General features: G+C 38.9%; 1 protein-coding gene across 1 annotated transcript in view; it reads right to left on the bottom strand.

Annotated features, from left to right (window-relative positions):
- Nucleotides 1–326: 326 nt before the first annotated feature.
- CDH13 (cadherin 13) overlaps nucleotides 327–22,162 on the bottom strand; it is a 398,743-nt gene continuing 376,907 nt past the window's right edge. The window contains exons 12-14 of the mRNA XM_086468834.1: nucleotides 9,387–9,620; nucleotides 7,851–8,066; nucleotides 327–490 (exon numbers count right to left, since the gene is read on the bottom strand). Coding sequence (XP_086324960.1) covers nucleotides 327–490; nucleotides 7,851–8,066; nucleotides 9,387–9,620 — 614 coding nt within the window. The remainder of the gene's footprint in view (nucleotides 491–7,850; nucleotides 8,067–9,386; nucleotides 9,621–22,162) is intronic.

Here is a 22,162-nt window from a genome sequence, read left to right as displayed (position 1 = left end):
CCTAGATTATTAATTTTTTAAAATTGATATGCATTTCAGCTGGATACTTTGCCAAAGCAATGTCACCTTCATTTGACCAACAGGAAATAAATGTTCCCTTTCTTTTCCAGTTCTTTCAAAACAAAACAATTGCAGAGGAGACTGCCCACAGTCTGGAAGTGTGTTTTCTCACGCTCTAATCTGATAAATTTAGCTGAACAGTTGAAAATATTCAGCAAGTGAAATAAATAAGTACAGTTTTGAAATAATAGCATTGGACAAGCCTCCTAATTTTCCGTATTCATGTCGAAAATGAAATGCATCAAATGTAACAGCTAGCCAACCTTTTAAAGCAATGGATAACTGCTTAAGGAGTCAGATCTCATCTTCCACAGAGTACAGCTTAGTTTACTATCAGTTTTTAACAAGTAGAATATGAACATAAGCAGTCCAGGCACATTCAGATCTCTAGGTATACACTGATCCCAGCTTGGAATACTAAGAGAATCATCTGAAAAAATTCTTATTAAGTAAGGAAAAAAACGAGAGGAAAGTAGTATGCTTAGAAGCCAGGGAAAAGGAAAAATCAAATTAGAAAACTGCCAGGTTTGGCTATGTTGGTATCAACCCGACTATTTCAAAATTTTTCGAGAAGAACTCGTAAGCATGGCAGCTTACTAAGTACTACCCAGTGACATACACAAATGAAGTGTATGGGTGAAGTGAGGCTTTATGATCTAGTCTGAAACACTCCAAACATCGATGGCACTTTAAAGGTCTTTGTAAGTACCAGCTGTCTAGTAGAGAAGCAAAAGCAACATCATCTAACCTTTAGGCACAACAAATCTCCCCCATTCATCTTTAATATCACGGATCGCATCTAAAGCTGCATAGCAAGCGGTCGGCATGGAGAGCACATTTTGGGATGTCTGGATGTTACAGAGTGGGGAAATATCCAAGGACAGAGGCAGTTAAACAAAAATCCCATGGTGTATAGTGGCAATTAATGACAGAAAAAGTATTTGAACTGGTCATTTATTCAGTTCTAGTTTTTAGTCCTAGTCCACTCCAGAACAATTCGGATGATAACTATCTGGAGTTACATATTTATGTGACTTTAAGAGGTTGTTCAGAGACAAAATACAAAATATTATATATCAACAGTTACTGTTGAGAAAACGAAAACATAAAATGTTCATTTGAATTCACAGCACTGAATGGTCTATCAAACCAATCTCTTTAAATGTTCATTTCATGTCTACAGAATGACCATCAGGAACAATATTACAGCTCTTAGGGAAGGAGCTGTATTTGCTAGTAACATTTTTCTCTTTCGCATTCCAAACATGCATCTTCTAAACTGTCGTATTTTTCATGTCTATACTTCTGGAACATGTTTGGATGGTTTAAAATGTGCGTAAAATGCCATTTCCCACCTAATTGACTCAATAAAATGTAATGTCATTAAGTACACTTTAAATATGCTGATGTACAATTTGAGGGTATTTCTATTTGTCATGTCTGTATGACTGGGTATATAAACATCCTGTCCCCAATTATGTACATACATATGGACTTCTGTGCCATTTCAAGCCCCATTAACTTTAGGTGGGCTCCCAGAGCCAACTGCACAACAAACTGCAGGACTGAGTACATCTGCAGAGAAATTAGAAGACTGGACCCAGAGGTCTGTGCTAAAAGTGAGATTCAAATCAAGCCTGTCTCAATTTGAATGCAATCCCTTACCCCCCAAACCTCCTTTCCTGACTAGATGCTAATTGACCAAAATCCTTAAGGAGACAAACAACAATGGTATTTTTCTCATACACGCATTTGAGAAAACATCTATATTCACCAATAATTCAGGAGTAACAATAATAATGTTAATATGGAGAAAATTATCTGTAACAGGTAAGCATTAGAGTGATAGTGGATATTGCTGCTGTTGTTATTGGTTTTAGGAAGTGAGATTTATATCACTGGAACTTGCAAAATATCAGTAATGTCTAATTACTTGGGTAGCATCACTTAGCTGCTACTTTAAGTACCCACATAACGTGCTCTAATGCAAGAACATAAATTAGAATAGCGCAAAAAAAACCCCAACACAACAAACCACCTTTCACAGCAAAACTCTCCCCATCTTGCTAGTTTTTGAAATTCTAGCCAATACAGGGATATTTCACTTCTCAAAAAAGAGGAAAATTTATCTTGCAAACTTTCCTTGTCTTGCTAATTAAAGTGATTTTTTTTTTTTTAATTAAATGCCACTGCTCTGAGAAGTAGAAAATTGCTATAGAAGATTAAAATATGCTAAGACAACCTAAAAGCTATGTATATAAAAAAAAAGTGAAAGTATTGTTTTTAGCAAATTTGCCTATTGGGAATGGTTCCTCTGAAGCTTCCTCTGGAACTATACAGAACAGGGATGAACTTTTTCTTTTTTTCTTGGGAAAAACAAATAGCCTGCTGTAAAAACTGAAGAGTAGTTGAGCCCTGAAAAAAATATACTACCCAATTGTCTAAAACTAAGCCAAGTAACTCACAATAAAGGCTGAAAACTGTGAATCTGCAGGAAACAAATCTGCACTTGTAATGGAAAAAGCAATGACCTTAAAGGTCTTTTCCATTTGAAACCTGCTATGATTTGTCTTAATCTTATGCCATTCAAGAAGGCATTGCTTCAGTCTTCAGACATTTGATGATCCTGCACAAACAACAGGATACACAAGAAATACAGATGCTTCTGTTCCTTTGAAACATGAACTAGGTGAAAGACAACACTGCAGTTTTAACTCTGGCTGTCTATGTTCAGGTAAATTCAAATCCACCAGTTTAATATAATTTGAATTTTTGTGATGGTTTAATACCAAATACATAATTTTAAAGGAAAAAAAAAAAAAGACCTTTTGTCTATTGACCCTGCAGCTGCATTCCTCAAGTCAGAAAAACATTACGGTGGGGGACAGCAGGCATTAAAATAGGAGAAGTTGTTGGAAATTAATAGGAAGTTAAATCCAAGGGTATCTCTTAAGGCTTCTTTGCAATCGCAGTACAGACATCTGTGCGAGTCTCTGTTTTTCAACAGACCTGAGGCATTTCACCCTCAGTTTAACAAATTAATTTCAATGTAGAGACCTCCAGCTTATTTAATTTCTTCATAGCAGTATCTCCCCCCAGTCTCTCAACCTACTTTTTGTTCATAATAATGGAATACTTATTTAAGCTCAAGTCAACTTACAACTTTGTGGTCCACTGGCCAGGTTACAAAAAAGTGTCTTATCAACACTAGACAGTCATCTAAGATATCAATCTTTTTTTTTTGCCAATATGAAGTGTTTAAAGTCTAAGGAAATTTCAGTAAAATATTATTGCTAGTGTGACTGAGCTACTAACGGAATTGCTCTGAATTCTGCTTGTTCAGGAGATGAGTATTGTGCCTTTGGTACTTCTTTTAGTCCCTTGATTCAACACATTTGAATCTAATTTGGTCTTTTATGTTGGTAGAATAGAAAAGGAAATATGAATGCAATTATCATTCTATGATTATGCAATTAAGTGAAATAATTATTATTAAATCAAAAGTCCAGAATTCAAATACTCCTTTAAATAATAATATAAATAATTTGTAATTGATATAAAGCCTAGTTCTGACGGCTAGAGCGGTTTTTCTCAGTCTCCCACAGGGCCTGGAGTAGTTTTTCTCGCCAGCCTCATTATGACAATATACACAAATTTGGTTTTATCTTTATCTTTTACTTTTTAGCTTGTTTCGTTTTCTCAGCCACCTGTATGTAACTTGATTCCCAAAAGTTCTTTGATGTAGGCCTTTGGTTTGGCTTGTTCTGACCAAGTTCCTTGTGGAAACTTACTCTGCCATGTCATTGCCAGGGGACAAAGAGAACAGCTTTCCCATCCTCAATTTGTCTGGAGAAGAGATGGCTGTTAAATGTTTGTTAGACATATATTTGCAATGACTTGTTGTGAAATTGATGATACTTAAGCAAAATTTTCAAGGGCAGCTGTTCTCCCCTTTAGGTATTTGTCCACCAATACCTAAATGAAATTTCGGTTACCCATTTGTCAGTTGCAATAAGGGGCGTATTTTTTCCTCTCTCTCTCCATCCTTCATCCTTACAGAATGTTGTAGGTACTCTCTTATGTTCAGGAGCCTTCCAGAGGGAACTTGTTTATAATTCTAGCATTGTTGAGCACATCACTTGGTTACGTTCATTCTGAACAGAATGATTTTATCTGTGTCAGCTGAACACCTGAGATGACTGAGACAATACAGCAGGAAGAGACTGCACGGAGAATCTGAGCCCCAGCAGCAGACATGCTGCATAACACGCTTTCTCCCACTTTTTCCCTTCCTCAAGCAACTGGTTTCTGTAGTCCTTCTCCCTGACTAGGAACCCAGAACATTTTTTGATCTATTCTTTTTCCTCAATCGGAATTATTAAATTCTAAATTCTATCTGAACATTTTGCTCCTACCTTGTCTCCAGCAGTGGCTAGGAAAAGCTGACAGAGGACAAGGTACCACTACAGTAGGTCTCATCTTATATATTGTGCCTTAACGACAGGTAAGACTTAATGTTCTTTCCAATATTTGTAAGCATTAACTATTATAACTTTGGAAAGTCCTCCACCTGTCCACTATATGTCTTTCCAGCTTGACTTTAGTGATTCCCAGTAGTGATAAGTCAGGTTAAGTACAAAACACGCGAAGATGCTGCTTTTGTCAATCAGCTCTGTATTCACAGCCTCTTAATTCCACCAAAGACCTTACTGTTTTGTTGTGGAAAACTAGCAATCTGCCCATATGCTTTGGCATCTTATATATTCCATTTCTGGATGACAAGAACTCCTCAGTTTTTCTTGTTCCAAGCATATCCACCCTTCCGAGGGCTTCTGGGCTGCTCTGCAGTCTGTATCCCATTATCCCTCGACTTACTGAGCACAGTAGGGCAGCTACAGAATAGATGAAACTGCTGCTTTTTGCATGTGTTACAGTTTTAGACAGGCTCTTCAGTTCTATGCTCTGATACTTCAGAAATCTACCACATAGGACTTCTTCCATGATTTACAAAGGAGACACATATTCTAAGCATAGATAAGAATTGCACTATTTAAATGATAATACCAAGATGTTTTTGTATGGGGAGGGGATTCATGCAGGCCATTTTCACCAGAAAGAGCTCTTTCATAGGACTATCTATCCCCACACCAGATGTCAAATACAAAAAGAAATACTTTGGCATGAATAACAAAGTTCATTTGACTGAAGGATTTACCTCCTAGGAACAACAGCCTCATAAAACATAAACATAGGGAGCAAAGTGAGCCACGTAAGGGCTTTTGCAAAAATTAAACCCATAACTTGCCACTAGAAATGGGATGTTTCATCTGTTCAATAAGCATTAAAGTTCTCTTTGTTTTTATGGCATCGTAATCTTTGATTACTCTGATAAATATTTGGACTATACAAAACATTGCAATGGAACTAACTGCAGTTATAAAAAAAATCTATGTCTGAAAATGAGTTGGGAATGCAATGATACCAGCAGATTTCAGAGAAGTTCAAATACAGAACCACATTATTTTAACTGGCTCCCAGCCTCCTTCTTTTATGCCTCCATGTAGTCATTTACACCTGAGGAAAATGGTTATGAAAGTTGTTATGCTTGCTGGCTTTGCTTAAGCGTGATTAGGTAACTGTACCAGACACGGAACACCAGCCTCGCTCTGTGTGACTGGTGAACCCAAACCACGCAGCTGAATAGCAGCAAATTTTAGCAAAAAACCCCGGTCCTGCGTTGAGGATCAGGTCTCTCTATGCTAAAGTCTGTTTGTGGAATTCATGCTCTCACTCACAATGGCTGTGTGGAAAACAGCCGCTGTCCCAAGAGGGAGATCTTTCCTTCCCCTTCCTTTCCCCTCACCCACTAATTCCCTTTGCTCTGGTTTTATTGCTCAGACAAGACTGGAACGTCAGACTGCTGGCAGATTATGTGTGTAATCTTACTCCACTCAGTTGAAAATTACAACTCTCTTCATATTTATTACAGTACTCTGAACGAATCTAAGGTTCCAGGAAGGCTTTAGGCATGTCTGTATTGCTTCACAGTGTAAAGACTTTCAGTGCTATTTATTCTTTTACAGTAGGAGAGGGAATCCCTTTATCACTCAGAGCACCATGTGCCGCTCAGATGCCAGGGGCCTATATTCTGCCCACAGTTGAGCTGGAGAAGGTCTGTAGTCAAGAAAAGCTCAAGAAGAGCTTTCCAACACCTAGAACTGCTTTTTGTAATTCAGTGTAAGGAAAAAAATCAGACTCGTTTGGGGGCTAGGAAAAGGAAACAAGATAATTACTTTCAAAAGCAAAAAGCTTTTCTATACCTCATTGTATTCTGAGCAGAAGCATTAATGTAAATAAAGTTCAAGTGCAAATCATGTCAGATAAGAAAGTAATTCCAGTGGTGAAAGTCACGCCTTGCGTAGCACCAGCAACATTTATGAAGTGGTAACAAGAATATATTTGAATCAATGGGCTGCATATTTATGTCACTGGTGTGATAGTGTCACGTACCGTCAAATGTTTTTAACGTATTACTTCTAACAGCTGAAGTCTGCGTTTGTTTCCAGCAGACTAAACCCAGAGTAACTGAACCAAAGCCAATGGAGATACTTCAGATGTCACTGATTGGAACAAAGAACGTGAATTTGCACTTAGCATTTATATAGTCCTTTTCATCTTCAAAGAGCATCACAAACATTAGCTAGTTCTAATTCTCTCACAATGACCTTCATGCTAACCTTTTGGGATAAAAGTAATATACTATAAGAAAAAAACTGACAAGCTGTGTAGTCAAGCATACCCCAAGCCTCAGATGTGTAAACTAGCTCTTCCTTCACCTCTGTCTCTGCCTCATGGTAGATTTTATCTCATCAAGTATATAAGGCCTTTCACCATGGCGCAGGTATTATTCACCATTCAATGTATTTTACTAATGTAAGATGATGGCAATAATCCTTGAATAACAGAACTACTGTCATAGTTACAGGATACAGCCATTCCTTTTTAACAGATAAGGAACTCGAAATAATACTGCATCAAAAAGTTTGCTGGAAGCTGCCACAGGACAAGCCAGGGACAGGTCTAGGTTAGATGTTGGGATTCCATGGCTTTGAATTCCTGCTTTTCAGTCATTCTGGGATACATTTTTTTACTCCTTCCAATTCAAGTTAGGACTCTTGTTAGTCTCTTTTAGCAAGCTTTCTCAGAAGCAGCAGAAGTTCCCTTTACATATCAGTTCCCTCTGCCCTCCAACCTAGGCTTGCAGTTTGATTGTCAATTCTGGGTGGCTAAGCCCGGAATCTCAAATAAGCTCCTCATGTTCCAGTTGCTTGCGCACTTTATGCAGAGGAATAGATTGAAGCAGACACTACTCATTTTCATGGTGACCCAGAACAGCTATTGTTACAAGAACACCTTTAATCTCCTGTTTCTGTTTTTGAATTGAATTCAAGTAGGAAGAGATGAAAGAAAGCGTCTCACAAATCTGCTACTACAGCTGGTACTTCTTGGTTTATCATATGCTAGCTCTAATTCTCTTTGATTCTTCTTAAAATTATTACTTCTGTTTCTTAATTTGACAACCAGGCATTTGTTGCTATTTTTGGACTATGAAAAACCCCTCCCCTCCCTCTTTCTTATAACTACTTCGTCAGGGAAAAAAAAAACCAAACTTACTGCACTGTGATACCAATATACAAATTTAACTTCTCCCTTGGTAGGTTTTCTCATGCAGCGTATAAATGAGCAGCTAAAAACCTACTTCATTACTTACAGCTCAGGAAAAGACTTACAAAATAAACTGAAGAGTGAAAGAAGGATAAGGGTCATGCTGATATGAAGGGCATCAGTCGCACTGCAGTCCATTTTGGATTTCTTGCAGGAACACACTTGTAATTTCAGTTCTGTGGCGTTAGTCAGAGGCGGTTTTCCCGAATCTGTCACTGAGATTGGGATGTTGTAATTGGCCTTTTTCAGGTTTTGAAGCAGGGTGACCTGGGCATGAGTATCTGCGAAGGATAAGGTGAGAATCAGTCAAATAGCTGTTGTTTGGCAGGGAAGAGGAACCTGCAAATGATATCAGATGTGCCACAGTTACTCACAGAAATTAAGAAGAAAATGAGAACGCTCTAAGGAAAAGATTAAAGAATGGAATTGGAGGTAAGAAGAGGCAGCATAGAAATTCTGTCATAGGCTAAGTGCTAACTGCAAACTTATTCCAAACCTCACCAAAAGAAAGACCTTTAAGAACCACTTTTGTTTAAATACATTATTTGGTCTGCAAATTATTGGCAGAATTTGCCTGTGGAAACTAATATAGCAATGCAATGCTAAGGCATGTCATCCCCAAAGCAACACAAAGCAACAAGAGGGAATATATCTGTTTGCCAAAAGAAAAAAAACCCTTCTTGCAAGGAAATACAGGTAAAGCTGCTTAACTGCTTCCCCAGTTTGTCTGGGAAGGCAGTGAAGGGAAGCAATGCCCCTTCAAATCCCCAGACCTGCTCCACCTGAGCATCAGAGGGTCATAACAGCTGTTGGTACTGAGGTGAGTGTGCTGACCCTTTCAGGGGGGTTAACAGGGCGGTGGTTTGATGTTTGGAGAACAGCAAAGAAATGACTCTATGTTGTCCTGTAGGCAGGTACAGACCTCACATCCATCTTTAGTTTTTTTCTAGGAAGAATATGAACTGAATGGCTGAAAGATTTCATAGTGCCAGATAAATAATACATACTAGAAAACAAACAAAAGTGATCTGCATTAGAAAGAAATTTAGTACTTTGTGCCCACAATTTGCCATTCAAACCTTCTGCAATTGCACAGCATGTGCTTTGATCCTCTTACTGATGGTGTATGGTCCTGGTGCATTTGAGTATTTTATCTGTGAAGAGCTCAAATACTTCAAATCAGGAAGTTTTCCAAGTACATTGCTAAAGCCCGTGCAAAAGCTTCATGCTGTCCTACAGCAAAGCCTTGGGCACCTCACGCTAATAAATTTCATGCCATGAAATATGGGCATCTTTACAAAACTATGAGTCATTAGCAGCGTTTCTGTAATGCAAAGCTAAAAAAGAAAAGTTTGGTCAATATAATAAGAAGAGGAAAATTGTTCAGATTCCAAAGAAAATGCAGACAATTTGTATGTCCCACCAGGCATCTGGTCCGAGCAAAACCGGCGCGGTGTAAAGCAGGAGCAATGGGCCCATCCTGCAAGACTTTCATGCACAACTGCTCCTGAATTCACCTAATGGGCAGCCTCAGGGTGAGCATGCTGGGACGTAGAGGTGGGAGAACTAAACACATAAGAAAAAAAAAGTAATAGACTTACTGTTAATCTTGGTGATTCTCCACAATTTTTCTGGGCCAGATTGCTTACTCAGTTCAAATTTGAATGGATCTGTGTTGGGGTGAAGGTCTTTGTCTGATGCTCCTAGTACCACTACCCTGAGATCTTTGGCATCATCACAAACTTTTGCCAGTGTTGGATAAAGGGATGGGACATTGTCATTGACATCCTCCAAGGTGATGTGTAAGGTTCCTGTACCTGTAGCGGGAGGGTTACCTATATGAAAAAACAAAGGTGTGTTTATCAAATCAGAGTTCCATAAACACTTGTTCTTATTTGTACCTGCATGCTTGCAAAGGGAAATAATTTTTATACTTCTTACATCTGTTATACGAAAATTATTGCTTTAAAAAACTCATGAGTCATTATTGTAGATGTGTGGCTGTGTTTTCAGAATGAAGCCTGTCTGATTCTCTACCATATGGATAATTATTCTAAGGAAACCTCTGGGAGAAGAATATTTTGAAGTCAAAATAAGATCAGGACATGAATAGATATCTGGAAAAGAATCTGTGTGTAAGTGCACACCGAAAGAAACATGGTAGGAGACATACCCTAGATGGTATTAAAAGAATCAAGAAGAAGATAAGTAAGAGGAATAACGACAGCAGAGAGGAATCAATTTGTATGGTGGGTGCCCATAAACAGAACGGGACCAGATCATTCCCCACCAACCCTTAGGGCCGCATTTAGTTATGTCAGCAGAAGTGAAACCTGTCAACACACAACTCTGGGAAATGAGATCTTTGATTTACCCAGAGCCACCCTGTGTTAGCAGTGGAGTTTCAAGCATTCTCAAATTATTTGCCAGCCTGCCCTGACCTGAAAGAACCAGCTTCAGCGGTGAGGATGTTGTTTATTCACCGTGGTACCACTACAAGCCTTTGCGCCAAGGCTGTGACTGACAAACCAGCTGCGGTGCTGGAAGTGTTTGTACGGGAGATGTCTGTCCGCTGGGAGCCAGGCTGAGGCTAGCACCTCATTTCACTGAGGTCAGAGAGGAGCTGACAAGCGGTAATAACTTCCAGTCACTACAGATGTGTGCCATGGTGGAGCCGGTAACCCACTGCTTTCAGTCTAAAGCTCAATATCCTATCACAGATCCCTTTGCCACCTCTTTTTAACTGATCTCAAAGTTTTCTAGATGCACATTACTATTTCCTTCATTGTGTACTGTACCTAGTAATTTCTCATTTGAAACGCTGCATTTCTGGGTTGTTTGTGTTTCTGGTTTTTCTGGTTTAGCACACATGATCCATGATCTCTGCACTTCCCTTAGTGATAAACCCTTAGCAGGTAGAAAGGATTCAAGAGGCTGCACTTAACCTGTAAAGCACTAGTGCAATGTGTCATGGTAGTTTCGAGTTTAGCACTGCAAGAGGTGCACTTTAGCATAATTACCCTTCCTATAGCAGCCCAATAAACCTTGGAATTATTGCTGCACTGTGAGTGCATCCTAAGGGAGAAGTAAATACCCTGTGGTCTGGATCTGATAAACTACTAACTGAAGCAGAATGCAATTAGTCCTTTCAATAACAAATGTTACTAATGGTGACACTTCATCTGTTTCATGCACACATAAATGCATAACAAAGGCAGAATTTTCATAGTTCTTTAGCTTCCCCCCCTCCTCATCTTGCACTTTGTCATCAGAAGGGTTAGGGTTGAGTTCCCCTTAATGAAAAAGAAATTATTTTTCACTTTTTATTGGACTAATTGAATTTGCAGAAAGACTCCAATACATTTTTTGTTCTTGATATATTATTAAGTAAAGTCATACGGCAGAATGGATGAAAAGACGTTCAAGTATTTGAAATATGATCATAAAAGCCAGCCTTTCATGCACTTAATTAAACTGCTGTCTTTAATTTTGAATGCATTATTTCCACACTGGACTGATAATGTCTTATGCACTGCCCTTCTTATCTTTCTCTGAAGTCAGTAATATTAAAATCTGCCTTTTGAAATTAAGAAGCCAACAGCATTATGAATGTGCTGTTACTTTGTGAAACGCGGATATGGCCGCATTTTCTCTGCCGTGCAAATGTTTCGCTCTCTTTGTATGGCTTATGGGCCAGTCAACTGTCACGCCCAAATAGAGGGAAAGGAAATTGCTCCTGTCCATTTAGATGACTTATTCTCTGGTTGGTTTCTTTATAATGATTTAAACAAAATCTTTAGGCGATTTATGAAGACCTCTAAAAGAAAAACAAGCAAATGTCAAGGTCGTAAACTGAAGCTTGTTAACATGCATGTCATAAAAAAAATACAACAAAAAAAAGAATCAAGGAAAAATAGTCACCACATTTCCATTGGGAATAGATGACTTTTATAAATTTGACAGTGTTATGCCTTTGAAACAATTCAAAAATCCCATGATCTCCAGACAGCTTTGGTTTTGAAATGAAAAATTTCCATAGCGTATTTTAATTCTGAAATAAGACTTCTCTTAATTTGTCTTGTAAAACCTTGCAGCTGAAAGCAGAATTAATGTGTAAAACCAAGACATAAAGGGCTCTGTCCAACAATCCTCGGGAGCAGCTTTTCGAAAGAGCTCCGCTTCCCCTTTTGTCACTGACTGAATTGGCTGTTCCTCCTGAGGCCGAACACTTTAAGCCCTTGGGTGCCCTTAGAGCCATCTGGGATAGAGGTAATTTCGAATTCCTGCTGAGGCTCCCACAAGTGGCATAGCTGTGAATACGCTATGACAAACATATGAATGAAACGGCATTACTCACGTGCGTAAAGGCTACTAAGACAGACAAAGACTGAAGGATGGCTGATTTCATACTGAAAGAAAGTGAAAGCTTGGTATTGAATGCTGATGCCAATAACCTAGGGTAAGACTGAGAACCTTAACAAGCGACCTTCAATGAGACCAAAATGCAAGTAAGGTCACTGTCGTTAGTTAAGCTCTGTGGGACCGCAACTTTGCTCAGCCCCGCTAAAAAGTACAAAAAGTGCAGATTCATCTTAGAACATGCTGCAGTTGGAAATGTATGATACACTTCTCCCAATTGGATCAGGACTGGTAATGTCTTCGTGTCCTGGCATTAGACTGCACACAAAGATTCTAACAGCAGTCTTCAGTTAAACAATAGCTACTGCTGTCGTAAGATGCAACAAGTGAAAAACAGACTAACCAAAGTTGTTCTATTTTGTGAGTTAGGGTGCCGTAGAGTATGTCTATTGTCTGGGAACTAGAATCTGTAATGCAAGGGACAGTTACCAGAAGACGTAGATGTTAAATTGGATTTTAGTGCTATCAGCAGAAATGATCATGTTGCTACCTTTAGTTAAAAAAAAATAGTTTCAAAAGAAATATTATAGCAACTTTGTAGTTTCTATATAGAAATATTATAGATGCTTTGTATACTTCTGTATACTTGAATTTTAATGAAAGGCCATGCAGAATCATATTAGAATTTTTAGTGTAAAGTCTTAAATTATAAGCCCTCTGTAGAATTACACAGCCAAGAAATTTGAAAACTGGCATTCACTTTTGGTCCAAAAAGTTCCCATAGGAACAATGATGGCATTTAGACATCTAACTACTCAAATGAGAGTGCCAATCAGGTAGGTAGTTTCTTAAAAGATACTAATTACACACAATGATGACCATGAACTAGGATGACATTTTTCTTAAGTATCAAGGCTTGCATAAAATGGCATGTCTAACAAGCAATCATATGGTTGAATGGCTGATGATGCATTTAATCTGAGCATAACATTTTTATGGACATGAAGAGCCATTTCATGTTCCACTTTCTAGTTTTTCTACAGAAATGTGATGCTGTTGTGTACAGATTTCTAATATGGCTGAGCTGTGCTCCGTGAAATTAAAGACAGTATCTAGACCGCTTTGAAACTGAATTAAGACATTCCTAATCAGTTCACACTGAAATACCAACAGCTTTCTTTTATTGGAAATGACAGCAAAAATATGGAGTGAGGAATCGCCACACAGCAGGTGAGATTTTCTCATGTCTCGCACAATAAAAAGCCAAACATCCCTAAAAAGTCAGTGAAAGTTGAGAACTTAAGTTTTAGGGGTATCCAAATAAAAATCCATGATGTGACTGAGGGTTGCCTGCACAGTGTCCTGTTTCTTTGCACCATGTAAACACACCTGCACTTCTACCTTGTGTGTCTACTGTTAGCGTCATGAAAGACTGATAGAAGGACCCACGCTCATGGCTCAATGTCTCACCATGTCTTGTGCAGGAATATCTACAGAAGCTTTAAAATAGTCAATACAGATGCCAATAACTGTGTAGCCTCAAATTACTAACATGAAAGCTGGTTTTGTATGTTTTAACTCAAAGTGTGGCTTTCACGGAGTGTTTTGCGTTCATATATTTTTTTTCATGTATTGCTAAGGAAGCCTTGGGGAGCACAGTGCTGGCTACACTGGTACCTGGACCATGTCAACCTCTGATTTTCACGTTCACTTGTGTTACTCTCCACTAACTGAGCTCTATCAAGAAGAGCAACAGCTGGAGAAACAATCTAGACACTTCACTGTTGGAATGACAACGGTTACCGTGTTTAGACACCCTGTTCTCTTCTAGGAGTACAGCTGAGCACGAGAGTAGGTAAAAGTAGGCATCCATCTATACTAAATTGCCAGTGTGTACTTACAGAAGTTGGTCAGAAACATTGCTCTAAAAGGGCAGAACATTTTCGAAATGGAAGACTCATTTAAATGCATCTCAAAGAGGAAAAAAAAGTAATGATTATTTAGTCCTTCTCTTCCAGCTTTCCCTTTCCAATTTGCAGCACATCTCAAGATGAGCCTAAATGACTGTGGTTACATTTTCCAAGCATTCAAAAACATACTCAGAACTCAGAAAATGAACAGGTTTGGACGTTTGAGATTACGGTGAGTTTAGATTCCCTTGAAAACGAAGATGCATATTCCTTAAAGCAGTGGAAAGGTTCTTAAGAACATATCCAAGTAAAACAATTGCTTGAACATTGCTGCTTAAAACATAAAATAATTGCCTTTGGCAAACAGACCACCCAAAATCAAAGAATTAAACTGATGTTGTCCATCCTACCTTGAGCTTTATGAGTTCTGAAATTTCTAAGTCTCTTTTTGGAATCACTGAAGTGTACTTTTTGCGGGGTTGGGGTTTTTTTTCTTTTCTTTTAGAATTAAATATTTTAAATATTTAAGATTTAAAGAATATTAAAAACTAAACAAATTGGATATAAAAAGAATAGTGTTCAGGTAAATAAAATTCCATTTAATTTGTGAAAACCAACAGGAAAATCCTCAAGAAATATTTTACCTTCTAGTTTGATTCTTTTTTTTTAGTTTGACACCAATCTGGACTTGACTAAAATAAAACTAAAATAGAACAAGTTGCACAAGGGAGAACAAGGATTATCAAACACAAAAAAGTACATTTCCACATGCTATGTGCAAATGGGCGTTGAATAAATTAAATGTAAGTAAGTGTACTTGTAAATAACATAATTTGTTTAGTGGCACAGCTAAGGAACAAAGCATCGATAATCAACTAGAAAGAAAAATGCCAGACACACAAATCAAAAAGTGTTAAGACTGGGAAACAACGAGACTGCGTGTTTTCATTTATATTTAGAAAGTTCACCTAATGGTATCAAAAGCCAAACACAGGAAATCTCTATTTAGAACTCTAACGGTTTGTATCTATCTTGGTCATTACAGTGAAGGAATATTTATGTGAATGCCTTTACGTGATAAAATCGAATTAGGTACAAATATGAAAAAAAGGAATTTGATTTGAATTATTATACTTTTTTAAAATTTGTTTTTAAGAACATCAGAGACCTTGGATTCTGACAATGTTTATCAGATCTCCAAAGAAGAGAAACCAACACTTCCAGAGGATCCAGCTGCCCCACAGGTCTAAGCCACGGTATTGCTGGAAGCCAAAACAGCTTTTTTAGGGAGTGGAGCATGAACTGTCACTTTCCACGTGCTCATTATGAATGGTACAAAGACTTCCGTATTCATTTCTTCTTATTAAATTAAGCTTCCAGTACCATCAAATTAATACATATTATCTGTGCCCTTCTATGCCATGATGCAGAAATTCCAAGGCCATTTAATTCCTGAAGCGAGCAATAGGGTATCCATTGCCATATAGATTTCCTCTCAAGCTGACAGAGGGAAAGTAATTTATTCTAAATTTTACTAGAATACTCATGATTTCCCATTTAGCAGCAGTTTTTAACCCACTTGCACTATCACTTGTGCAACCCAGAAATCTCGATTCCAAATTCTTTTCCTGCTTTGCTGTTTCTGTTGGCTAACAGAGTTACACAGATGCAAAATGAGTGAGCAATTATAGCAAGAACAATTTTTCCTCATATTTGAGCAGAGAAAAAAAAAGCCTTTGAGAATGTGGGTTTGCTAATTTCTGGCACAATTACTTTTCCTCTGAACCATCATGAATAGAGCCTTATCTCTTAAAACTTCTATAAACTACATTTGAATCATGGTCGTATCAAGGTCAGTTTCGAACTGCACTGATGCTCACAGATTTTCCTTCATTTTGCTCCCATGTAACTAACTAAAATGTAGGCTGCTTATGATGTCTCCTTTCGCCAATTTCTCTAGTTTCAGCTTTATGTTTGCCTGAAGGAAATAAGGCAAGAAAGGACAAGAATAAAGAATGAAAAGAGCGTTGAAGTTCCCAAATTGTTTGGAGGGAGCTATGCAGCCAGACTGTGCAGTATGTGGTTAGGCTAAGTAATATCTTCTCTCTTTAAATTACTATACTTCAGATATAGATTGTGAGAAATAATGCTTCGTGCTTTTAAATGAAAATCTACACACAAATTTCTGTCTCCTCCCTCATGTTGTGGTTTTTGTTTTTTTTTTTTTCCCCCTCCATATGCTGTTTTTCTAATCAGAAAATGTGTGAATACTAGGTGATTTGGCAGCAGGTACCCCCACCGCAGGCATAAATCCTATTCAGGCAGGCACATTCCATTACATTTTGTGTTCAAGCTGAACTCTATTAATTGCTCAACCAAAGTAAATGGAATCAGTAGAGTGGGAAGGTACCAAGATTTGGGTGTGCTGCTCACACTCTGACATATTTGAAAACTGGTCTCATAAACGCCATATGCTGACATTTTGTATAAAACAAGTCCCAGATTTCCCATGGGTCGAAATTTCCTATGCAATTCCTGTATGTATTGGCATACAGATATTTTTTCAAAATTTATAAAATAAATAGTCTTTAAAAGTTACAATCCTTCATTCATTCACTCAAATAATATATGCAGATCCTATTTTTGAGTAATTACATTTCAAAAGAGCACAGCTTTTTCGGCATATCAAATTGCTGCTGACATATGCCATCCGTCTTAAATACTGTTTTCAGCATTCTAATTTCTTTTTCTAATCATGAGTCTGTGATGACAAATTAAAACAATATTTTGTGTGCAATTCATATTTTACTGAAATTTAAAATGGCAAGAAAAGGATGAGTATTCAATTTATTTTCTCTTCTCAATTAATACAGCAATTAAGATAAGGGATATAAAACTGGCTTAATTGGGTTGCCATGGCAACTAATTGCCTGATTTCTTCAAAAATAGCATGTTTTAGGTGGAATCAATCTGTGGTAATTTAATTATGTACATCATGAAGCAAGAAGACAGGTTAGATACATATAAGGAAAAGTTCTAATTGCAAATTTTACACATCTCTGTTACTCTATTTTTCTAGATGTTGTCTGTTGCTGTTCATTACACATAATACAGAACGACAATTTTTCTTTTTAATGATTAGGAGTATCGAGACTTGCACAATAAATGAGATTCGGAATTGCTTGGGTGTAGTTCAGCTGATCCTTGGAAACAAGGAAAAAAGTGAAAACTAGACCCTGACTCACTTCTTCCTCCTTTGGCTTTGCATGTGCACCAGGGAAGCTGAAGTAATGTCGCTCGGCTGGCTAATTTACACATATGCAACTGGGCACAGTCATAGAAGCAGTATCTAAGGGGTTTTTTTTTTTGTCTTTTTTTTTAACTGGTTGGTGTAGCTCAAGGCCAACACTGAAACAACAGCAATCTAGAATCACTCCTTTTCATAGCCATCCAAATCTCTCGACCTTCACCTTGCTCAAATCCATATGTTCCATTAAGTAGAGGTTACTGCTCCTGAAGCTTGTTTCCTGCAGCTCAGCCCTCTCGTTGGACATCCTCCCTGTGACTGTCGATGGCTGCCACGCACAGGCTTATGTTGTCAAGCACTGCGGGTGGTGATGTCGTGTAAGGAGCAAACCACTTTCAGAAAAGTGCAGTATTGCTGTAAGAAGCAGTGCTTACGGTGATTTAGTGCATTTAGAGCTACGCTGGTTGAAATTTTGGCCCCTTAACTCCATCCCTGAGTACCTTTAACACCTGGAAGAGATGCCACTTTTTACATGACATTTATTCTCCTCTACGTTTCACGTAGTAGAACTCCTTATATTCCCCATTTTTGTCTCAGTATTTCCCTAGTGATGAGAAAAGCAGGGGAGGAAGGTGGCGCACTTGGATTAGGAGAGAGCATCTGTCTCAGTGGGAGGACGTTGCTGCCTGGCTTTGTGTGGGTGGCACTCCACCCGGGTGGCATCAGAAAAGCGGAGCTGATAACTGCATTTAACCAAATCAGCAAGACTGGGTGTTAGGGTTTCATCACTTGTCGCCAGCAGCTGACATACTGGCCTAGGTGGTTTTTCCAGGTATCAGGCAAACAAAGGTAAAGTTTTTCTTCTGAAGAGACAGAAAAAATGACACTGTGGGGACATTAACTAGGATATCGTGCCCTTCCACAATAACATGAGCGATTATTGCGTAACTAAGGTGAATCTGGATATATGTTATTATTCATCCCTCTTAAAGGGAAGGGAGAAACCAATTTTAGCTTTTTTAGATTTCACACATTTTCCAGATATTTTTTAGCTTCAGCTCCATAATTTTCATGTTTTCATCCTCCCTTACTTTTTCTAAATTATGACTCAAACTCTCAGAATATGGGGCGGGGCGGGGGGAGAAAGACCATTCCTGGAGAGTTTTTGGCATGATTGACCTTATGAGAAAAACATACAGGTATTCTATTTTGTGACGCTCATCCCAAACACTCCAATGTATAACAAAATCTGTAGGATGACACTACAACAGGGTCACACAGCTAGTTTGGAAGGTCTGTTCCAAGTAGCTTTCTCAAACTCAAATTATTTCTTGTCTGCATTTATCATATGTGTGTTTCACAGAGGTATTCCCAACAACTGCACTGTATGCTCATGATATTGCATCGCTTTTAGAGATTAGAACGTGAAATTCAGGAAATAAAATGATCACCATTATTGGCACTTCCGTGAACTGATGTTTCCAAGTTTGCATGAACCTGACTTTGTCCCATTATGAGCTCATTCTCAGACTAGACAGGGTTCATGACACGTTAGGGTGTTAACTCTGCTTCATCGTATTTCCTACCAGTGTTTAATTTCTTCTTTAATAGACCAGAGACTCTATGTCCACACAGGTCTTCAAAAAAAAAAGTTTTCAAATTCTGAAGGCACTACCTTGACCTTTACTGAAATACAAAGTACAGAGAAAATTAGGATATTCATTCCAAAAAGTCCTTTTTGAAGTGAAATTTCCCCCAGTAAAAGGTCAAACTTTATTATCCATAAAATCAATACTGGGTCCATCAAATTTGCTTTATACATTGTTTCAATTGTGTTTGGGAAGGTACAGGAACTGTTTAGATCAGAAATAACATAATTCATACCTAACTACCCTTCTCTGCAGTTAATTTGATAGTGCTGAAAAATAATATAATAAAGTTCAAAAAGACTATCATAAACAACTAAATTATTTCCTGCAGTGGAGTGACTCCATTTTCTACGGTCCATTCACAGTTACTGTCCTACTGGTAAAGAATAGTTTTGTGATTTACTGAAAAAAGATAAAGATGTGATGGATTTATAGAAAGAACTACAAAGCATGAAGCTCCTGGTTTTACTTCTGACAGAAATCTTCAACACTTTACAAATAAGAGAAAGGCCCTGGCAGTTGTCCCCTGCACTGAAGCGTAGTAACAAGAAGCCAGTGCCTGCTGTAGCCAGTGGCAGATTCTCTCTTGACATCAGCGAAAGGGTATGAAAAAAGTATCACTGTGAGTTTTGTTCCCAGCTCTCTCCTCTCTTCACTCAAGATAGCACACGAATGTAAGGTCATTTCAAAAAGAGGCGATCGTGGAATATGATGGGACAACAGTACCTTTTCTGTAATTATATAAACTCCATGTGCTACGAATACTAGTAGAAAATAAGATGTTTATTTACTGTTTCAGTGTATGTCTAAGGTCCTTTAGCAAGGTCTAAGGTCCAAGGTTTTATTTGACTACAGAACCTCGCCTTAGAACTACTGTTAAAATCAGAGCACAACTCAGACACCCTTCCATGGTAAGCGTCGTGTTTGCATCACACTGGCAATTAACAACGATAACACTGCTGGAACCTGCCGGTGCTGTCAGAGAGTGAGCTTGGGGGAAGATGGATTAGGCAGTGTCGATGGGGCCATGCAGACATGCAGCCCCTCTGAGCTGGCTCGAACAGAGCCTCACAGGCACCAGTGCGGTGCTGGGCCCGGACTGGTGCTGTGTGGTATGCTTGGAGCTGCTTGGGGTGCCTGTTCACACTGCTGCCCTGTGCAGCGGACATTACCTGAGCTCTTCTGCACTCCCCAGGTGAGAAAAGGAAAGTCTACAGCAGCTCAGGCCTCCTCAGTGCATGTGCCAACCCATCTCGGATTTGACTTGGAGATAAGATGATAGGCCAAAGAAATAATAACCCACACTGAATGCTTTTGAAAAAAGTCTGATTAAGTATGGGTTTTTTTTTCCTCTCCTCCCTTTTCGCCCCAAGTCTGTTAGCCCAAGCAAATAACTTGCTCTGTTGGAAATGCCTCTGAATTTTCAATTTACCATCCTATCTCATTTGGCAATTCTTAATCCTGCCTTTGGCTGCCCTCTCACATAAAAGTCCTAATCATATTCACTAGTATTAGATGGGCTACACTTACTAACCTGAAGAAAGAGATTTGCAGTTTGTGGACAATGCTGTCTTAGAGAGTGCATACGGTTATGTTCAATCTGACTTTTTTTTTTCCTTTTTAAGTTAACATAACCTTCTTTTACAGTCCTGAAAGAATTCTGTATTCATTTCATATTATTCTACCACAATTTGGCTTGTCACCTAATGTAATATCCCTTTTCAAGCTGGACATTAGCTATGATGGCTGAAAAAATGAAGCGGGTTTCACAGCTTTGCTAGTTAGCATTGTCAGCGGCCTGCAAATAAGTTGGGGAACACCTTCCAGGGATAAGATCAGCCCCAGTCACAACCACAGGGGACAAGGCAGAGCCCCCAAACCTACCCGCTGAAGTCAATTAGAAACTTCCTTGGCTGCTTTAGCCACGGAGCCTGGCCTGAGACTCCAGACTGGCAGCACCCGTGCGCAAAGGCAGCACCGGTCCCCCTGCGAACGGAAGCCACCAAAGCGCGGCCCGAAGCTTGCCCGTCTCACCGCGGGCCAGCCCAAAGCGCGGCGGCGCTCCCCAGCAGGCCCCGGCACCGCTGACCAGAGGCTGGACCTGGGTGTGACAGAAGTTGAGGCTGGGGCTCCAGAGGAGCTCCTGCTCCTCTCAGCTCCCACAAATTCTGCGTATTCATCCAGAGCAGCAGATAACTTTTCCAGTTACCAATCTGCCTCCGAGTTTAATGTGTTTCACAAGCTGTTTGGTAATTAATCCAGGGGTGATGCAGGCCACAGGGTTAATATCAGCTACTTTAGCTCTGCTATTTATTGCCACTTCCCCATGTGGCTGAGCTACATACAGCGAAGTAGTACAATACTCCTGAACGTTCGTTATTAACACCTAAGCATGACAGTACTAAACGCACACGCGTGGTTTCTAATGACTTCATTCAAAGGAGTCAATAACGTTGGAGCAGCTCAGCTCCTGTGCTAACAGTACTGCAAGTAAACACAGCAACAGCCGCTTGAATTAGATGCTGACTCAGTACCTCAACTGAACAGGATTCCTTTTCTCTAACCCACTTAAAAGACCTTCTCTTGCTCTGCTGCTCAGTGCACAGGCACCTTTTCCTTCTCTCTTTTTTTCCAGAATGGAGGAAATTCTGGAAATTAAGAGGGGTCACCTAGCAGTGAGGTTCTTGGCTTAGAATAGATGAGCAAAGTGTGTTACTGCCCTAAGCGAAACATAAAGGTATAACCAAAAATCCACTTCCATTCAGACTGGGTTCCACAGGTGGAAATATTCAGCTTCTTGTTCCATCTATTCTCTTTGCAGATATTTGACTCCACCTTTAAAACATAGGCAACTTTTTCCTTTTGATAATCCCGCAATAATGTTATCCTGAATTTTCACTTTCATTGTAAGATGACATTTCCCAGTGTACCAGATGCACTTGAAAAGTCTTTATCCAATAGCAAATAAAAGACAGAAATAAGTTTAGAGCTACATTTTTCCCTGGAAATGTCCTAAGAAAAAGATATGTATGAATATATAAGTAAATCATCATCTCAGCAGATTTTTTTTTCTTTTATACTTAAGGCGATATTTTCTTTTTCCTGTCAGGCCCTGCAAATGTTCCCCGAGTCATGTGGTTACAAACATGCAGAATTACTCTCCTAAAAAGAACATTTTACAATTAATCACCAGGGCTAAACCAGCTGCAGCT

The sequence above is a fragment of the Leptosomus discolor genome, chromosome 8 (genome assembly GCF_034619465.1).
Source record: "Leptosomus discolor isolate bLepDis1 chromosome 8, bLepDis1.hap2, whole genome shotgun sequence".
Lineage (NCBI taxonomy): Eukaryota > Metazoa > Chordata > Aves > Leptosomiformes > Leptosomidae > Leptosomus > Leptosomus discolor.
This window is presented reverse-complemented; position numbering and strand designations above follow the sequence as displayed.